The sequence below is a fragment of the Silene latifolia genome, chromosome Y (genome assembly GCF_048544455.1).
Source record: "Silene latifolia isolate original U9 population chromosome Y, ASM4854445v1, whole genome shotgun sequence".
Taxonomy (NCBI): domain Eukaryota; kingdom Viridiplantae; phylum Streptophyta; class Magnoliopsida; order Caryophyllales; family Caryophyllaceae; genus Silene; species Silene latifolia.
The window spans coordinates 56,116,305-56,123,485 of NC_133538.1; the positions used below are offsets into that span (position 1 = coordinate 56,116,305).

Sequence of the window (7,181 nt, forward strand, 5' to 3'; positions counted from 1 at the left end):
TATAAACTAAAACCGTAAGAATGAAATAAACATAAATCCCTTTGAAAAAGTTTAAATAAAATACGACTTATAAAAATGGCGGTAAAACGAATTTAGTTAAATTAAATTCTCATGTCACACTAACATCAGTCGAGAATGAATTAGAATTTTAAATTCTAATTCGAAAAATAGCGGGTGTTACACTTTTGTTGTTTTCGTTGTATCCAAAAAAGTCGGAAAAACAATCAATCTACAACATGTACAAACAAAAAGGCAAATCAGATTTTTAGGGATTCATGGGATTTGGTTGGACGTGATGTGGTTGAGGCTGTTCAAGATTTTTTCAATACAGGTCAACTGTTAACTCAACTGAATGCAACAAACATAAGCTTGATTCCTAAGTGTGAGAGACCTACATCAGTTAAACAGTTTAGACCCATTGCCTGCTGCAATGTACTTTACAAGGTTATCTCTAAACTGCTATACAATAGGCTTGCATTGGTATTGCCTGATCTTATTCATGAAAGTCAAGGGGCTTTTGTACAAGGTAGGTCCAATATTGAGAATGTTCTGATATGCCAGGATATAGTACATCAATATTCTAGGAAAAATGTATCTCCAAGATGCTTATTCAAAGTTGATTTGCAAAAAGCCTATGATACTGTAGAATGGGACTTTGTGGCACAATTGTTGGTTGGACTGAAGTTTCCTAACAAATTTATTGATCTCCCGATGGCTTGCATAACAACTACTTCATATACCTTGGTCTTGAATGGAAGTAACTTTGGGTATTTCAAGGGTTAGAGGGGACTCAGGCAGGGTGACCCAGTTTCTCCTCTTATTTTTACTATTTGTATGGATTATTTGACAAGGCTCATTGCCTATGCCACTGCCAGATGGCCATTTCATTATCACCCACAGTGCAAAGGAATTAAGCTAACTCACCTCATGTTTGCTGATGATCTTCTGATGTTTTGCAAAGGAGATGCCACCTCTATTCTCCTCCTTGTTAAAGCTTTCACTTCCTTTTCTAATGCATCAGGTCTGCAGATGAACAATGCAAAGTCAGAAATCTTTTTTAATGGTATGAATGTGGACTTGCAGACTGATATTCTATCAGTCACTGGATTTCAGGAAGGAAAAATGCCATTTAGGTATTTAGGGGTTCCACTTCAGCCAGGGCAAGTATCAAAGAAAGAGTGCAGCATCTTGTGGAGAAAATGGTGACAAGGATCAAGTATTGGTGCTAGAAAGTTATCCTATCTTTGGTAGGGTTGTACTTATAAACTCGGTGCTTAACACTTTGTATAACTACTTTTGGCAATGTTTGTCATTCCTAAAGCTGCTATTAAGAGAGTTGAGGCTATATGCAGGAACTTCCTATGGGATAGTTCCATTGAATACCATAGAGTTCCCTTAGTGGGTTGGGACAGAGTAACCATGTCAAAATCTGTAGGAGGACTTGGGATTAAAAAAGCCAGCACTTGGAACATTGCTTCAGTTGGAAAACTGGTGAATTGGTTATATGTGAAGGCTGACAGGCTCTGGATTAAATGGATAGATAGTGTTTATCTCAAAGGAACGAACTGGAATGATTATACACCTGCAAATGACTCTACTTGGACTTGGAAGACTATATGTAAGGTGAAGGAGCACTTAAGAATGGATTCATTGATAATTCTTTGGGCTCCTCATCAAAAAGGTTATACAATTGGCAATGGATATGAATGGCTTATGGGAACAACTCCTACTCAGCATTGGACAAAAATAGTTTGGAATGAATGGAATGTGCCCAAACATTCCTTCAATTCCTGGCTGGTAATGCAGGGTGGACTGAATACTAAAGCTAAACTCTTTTCTTATGGATGCTGTCCGGATGACTTGTGTGTCCTATGTGCTGAACAGTCTGAAACTATTGAGCATCTGTTCACTGAATGTAAGTTCAGTTGTCAAGTTCAGAAATATGTTGAAGATTGGATTGAACGTCCTTTCCCCACTGATAGTGAGCTACTGAATGTTTCTGGCAGCAGAGTTAAATGGAAAGCTCTAGCTATGGTGTTGTCTTGCTACAGGTACACAGTTTGGTTTCAACGTAATCATGCTCGAACTCAGTTCAGTGTTATGAGACCTATGATAGTGGCAGAACGGATGAAGATGGTGGTCCAACAACAAATTCGCAGATTTACTGATCGTAGAGGTGGACAAACTGAGTTGGATGCAAGGACTTGGGTTGGTTTCTGTTAATAGAAATGCTGTTTGTTTCTATTTGTAGAAAGCTTTTTGGTCCTTTTGTAATTGGATAAGTTTTTTTTTAAAATATATATATATACACTCACATTTCACAAAAAAAAAAGGCAAATCAGAATTACATAAAACACGCAATATAATAAATGTGTCAAAATAACAAATGCAAGAGTTGTGGACACATACACCCACGCCGCGCGCACCTGCGCGTTGGTTTCGAGGCGCTGTCACTTCTCCCAGGGAACTCCGGCGTGAACCAAAGCACATCATGGGCCGTTACCTATTTGAAAGGCGTTGAAACCGGTCAAAGGTTTGACAAGCCTGCATTTGTGGAGACCCCACCAATTTTTATGGAAAATTGGAACCGTTCGAATACTTCACGCCATGTCAAGAGACAAAGTAGTGACATGAACACCAAGAAATTCGTTACCCTTAGCATTCTATGTCTAGAATGACTCTCGTAATGCCAATGAACATGGGTGTTCACAGAGATCTTGAGTAAGGAGTGAGGGTACGTATTAGGAAGGTCGTTTATTTGAACATCTAATCCTGCCCGCCTCGATAGCGGCCTCTATTAATGATTAGGGAAGTTATTTATATTTGATATGTTGTCAGTTGTATGCATGCAATGCAACATACACGTTGTAAACCTAGCATGTGAGAATTTAGACTAAGTCGGTTTGACATACAATTTAGCATCCAATTGGGTCGAAGTTAGAATTAGATTGATTACATGTGAATGCCAAATAAATAAATCATATAAAAAATAAAGAATAAAAAAATAAACTAAATACATAGATTACAATTGAATTAAATTGAATTTACGTCATAAATATGCTCGAAAAGGATTTGAAAATAAAAGAAAATAGAAAAGAAATTAAATTATGAAAATATGTCGAATTATAAGTGATAATACAAATAATAATCGATTAGAAGCCTAATTAGAAGCCTACGTCAAAATGAGAATGAGTTCAGTGTCAGAAGCCAGCCCAGCGCTGCAACTGGTGCATCCTCTGGAAGCGGCGCATCACCTGTTGCGGCTGTTCTAAAGCTGGGCTCTAACTATGAAGGTCAGACCCGTGGTTAGTTAATGCTCGTTAGTTTTTTTAATTTGATTATTAGCACACCACTCAAGTAGAAGTGATTTAATCAGATTACATGCATCTGAGATCATCATAAAGTGAAAGAAAACGAATTAAAACGAAGGTTTACGAGTTATGGTTATTTACGATGTCGGAATTGCAAAATATAAAAATTCGATTACAAAAAAATCTAAAACGGAGTTGAAGGTTAATAAAACTGGAAAACAAACTAAAAACATGTACAAAAAAGAATTCAAACGACTCGATATGGAGAAATCGAATCTTTTTAATCCGGGTTTGAATAAATGACGAAAACCCGCAAATATTGAGCTATCACGTATCGACGAACTTACGAAATGTCATAAATCACTCCGTGTGAATAAACATGCAGCCCAATCATCACTGAGTGGTTGGCGGGAGGTGCAGAAACGAGGTGTCTACAGAGCCCCCACTTTGACTGAGGCTTGGACAAGACAAAAGTCAAAGTATAGCCCTCGGGTCAATCGAAGATTACAACCTAGAGACTATGGCGACGCGAGGCGGCTCAAGGTGTCTGAGCCAAGGACCTGTCATTGGGAACATTTTAGAGTCTGTCGACTATTGGGTAGGGCCGTTTAAAGTCCACTAGACTACGTAAGAAAGCTCGCCAGCCATAAGAAGAAATAATACCTGAGTTGTAGGCGAACTGGAACTTCGTGGGAAATCATATGAAGGTCTGCAGGACGGTTGGAAGAAACTGCTGGGGCCGAGGCATGACTTTCTAAGAACCACGAGGACAAAGGTAGGACTTTCTGAGAACCGTTGAAATAATAATCAATTTGGCAGAAGGTAGGACTTTCCGAGAACCGCTGAATAAAAAGGGCTGGACTTTCCGAGAACTGATGAGAAAAGCTTGGGCTTTCCGAGAACTGTTGAAGAAACTTGACTTTATAGGAGGGCGAGACTTTCTGAGAAACGCTGGGAAATGGCAGGGCATTCCGAGAACTGCTAAAGAAACTTGACTTTGTAGAAGGGCGAGACTTTTTGACAAACGCTGATAAGAAGACAGGACTTTCCGAGAACTGCTGATAATAATTAATTTGACCGAAGGTGGGTGTTTCTGAGAACCGTCGAAAAAATAATCTTGCTCTGAAAAATATATGGGTTGTATAGCAGGAAAGAACTCTCGCTGAGGAATAAAATATTACAACCACTGGGGAAAATGTAGACTGACTGGGAGAACAAATACACCCGTAGGAAATATTAGGAGTAAAAATACCCCTAGCACTAAAGGAAATATCCAAAAGCGGGAAAATATAGGGCTCGGTCCCACCAATAACAAATTCGTAATGAACTGAAGGCAAAAGCTGCTGCGAAATGGGTTGGAGAAGAGGCGCAGTAGGAATATGGCTTGGGGAAGAGGCGCAGCTGCCGCGTTTTCTCCCGAGCTCACCCATACCAGAGTAAAACGAAACTCAGCGCGAGTTTCTTATTCATTCAAATACAACCTTTCCTTCTTCTTCGATAAAAAACACAAAACCTCGATCAAATCTCAAAAAAAGTTGATCGGAACTCGCCATAAATCATGACTAATCTAGGTATGCATCGCATCTTTGATTTATTTTGCATTTGTAGCTTGAATTAGGATAGAAAATTAGGGTTTTATGCCCTAAATTACTCGAAAATTTGGGGGTTCCATCGCAAATGAATTTGCCCCTTGAAATTGACATTAGAAATGCGTAATTGACCATTCTAGGAGCATAACCACGTATTCATTTTGAATTTTCGTTGAGTTTTGATGAAATGAGACGATTTTTTGCTATACCGCTTCAAATGGTTCGAAAATGGCCTTAAACTAGTCGGTTTTTGATAAAACTTGATGTTTTGGAACCCTTGGATGATGGGTAAACTTGCTGTCATTTTGGAATTTTGGTTTGTGATGGGCCTTCCAGGACACTTTTTGCATGGACTTAGGCTTATAGCAACGAAATGCTACCTAAATTTCGGCTTGTGGCCATGAATAAGCTAGGTTTAGACACGTAGGAAAATGACTTTATCACATTTGGTGACTTGCTTGATTGCAGTGAAAGAAATAGCTTGAAAATACGGCTTAAAATGGCCTCTAAATGCTTCGGTTTGCTCTTTTTTTTCAGAGGACGTACCTTCTACCTCAGGGCGAGACCCCATGGAGGAGGTGGATGTCGATCCCTTTACGACCATGGGGGTTCATACGGTGGCCACTGAGGAGATGGAGGAAGAGGAAGAGCCGACCGGGAGGATCTCCAGGAGAAGGAGAGGGCGTCAGCTTGTGCCTGCGCCTCAGTGGACCGATAAATGGGAAGGCCGACATCTCATTTGTGCAGTAGAGAGCCACTTATCATTCCGTACGGTAAGAAGCATGGTGGGATTTCGATCTGGTCTTGTATTGTATTGAGTCTTTCTTTATATTTTATCTGCTTTACTGAGCTTAGAAGCTAATGAATCTTTGAAATGCAGAAGGCCGGGAATATGAGGTCTTTTTCTTGGTATACGACCATGATGGATGCCTTTGAGAAGTTGTCGGAGGAGGAGAAGGCGATGGAAGACGATTCGGGCCAATATGTGCTTGATTCGAGCCTTCCTGGATCGCTTCTGGGATACGACCTTGACTTTTCATATGCCCTTTGGAGAGGTCGGGGTTACATTGGAGGACTACGGCATGATCTCCGGCCTACCTTGTGGAGAGGAGCTGATGGTGTGGTCTGCGACGGCCATGAGAGCGGATTCAGTTGAGGCTAGAGGTTTGATTGGCTGGAACCTGGCCAAGGTTGCGGCTAGGGTACCCGTCCTAGTTCCGAGTTCTTACGTCAAGGATTACTTTGACGGTAAGACTCCGGCGAGAGTGCTGATGACTTCAGATGGTAGTATGGTGCCTTCTCCACTGTGTACAGCTGAGCAGCGAGCCGGACTGTGGCTCCAGTGGTTTCTGTCTTTGATCTACTTCGGAGACAAGGGGGAGAGGCTGTCGAAAAAGCTCCTTCCTTTTCTTGCTGACTTGAGTAGCCTAGGTCATCTAGACTGGGTAATTCCTAGCTTTGCGGTCCTCACACAGTACATAAGGGCCATGGTTTATCCTGAGCTGATGGAGAATAGGACTTCTCTTGCTACTGTAGGTTCAGGTCTCATTCTTGAGGTATGAACCTTCCTTTACTTCTTTTTTATTGGATAACTTTAGAAATGATCGATCGCTTTATAAATGAAATATCATTTAGAAAGGAAAACAAATAGGAAATGAAAGATCATTTGAAATGAATTTGAATAGGAAATGAATAATGAAAGATCATTTGAAATGTGAGACGTATGGTTTGAAGAATTGAAGTGAAGTGAATGATAGATCATTTTGAAAATGAATTTTCGGGAAATTTTGAATTTGAAAAAAGGATCATTTTGAATGAATGGTCATAGACGATTATTCTTGACAAAATGAATGATCATTTCTTCTTTTCAGGCATGGGTGTACTCGTACTTCCCCGACATTGCTCCTACGAAAGCTGCGGACGTGGCGAGGGAGTACCCCGCGGTCAGAGACTGGATCATGTGTCGGCGGAAGAGCCAGCGGTGTTCTTACGACACCTGTACAAGGGGTGTCAACGTTGTGTAGCTTGACAATGTAAGCACTTTTTCTTACTTCCGATTTATTCGATTTTTTTTTATTAGTAGTGATCATAGGAATGACCCTTGGTATCCATTTTAGTGGGTGCCGAGACCCTGGGAGAACTATGCTGGCGCTCCACCTTTCATTGCCGACGTTCTTCGACCTAGGAGTTCAAGTAGGCTGCTTCTGACAACGCCTATGGGACCTGTGTGGTACCTGGATGAGCGGTTAGCTCGGCAGTGCCTCCGTGACGTCTTCGTGGT

At 40.8% G+C, this 7,181-nt stretch overlaps 1 protein-coding gene across 1 annotated transcript; it reads left to right on the plus strand.

Moving 5' to 3' along the window:
• The first annotated feature begins 1,302 nt into the window (after window positions 1–1,302).
• Window positions 1,303–2,223, plus strand: LOC141628094 (uncharacterized). Its single transcript, XM_074441277.1, has one exon. The coding sequence runs from the start codon at window positions 1,303–1,305 to the stop codon at window positions 2,221–2,223; it is 921 nt and encodes a 306-aa protein (XP_074297378.1).
• The last annotated feature ends 4,958 nt before the right edge of the window (window positions 2,224–7,181 follow it).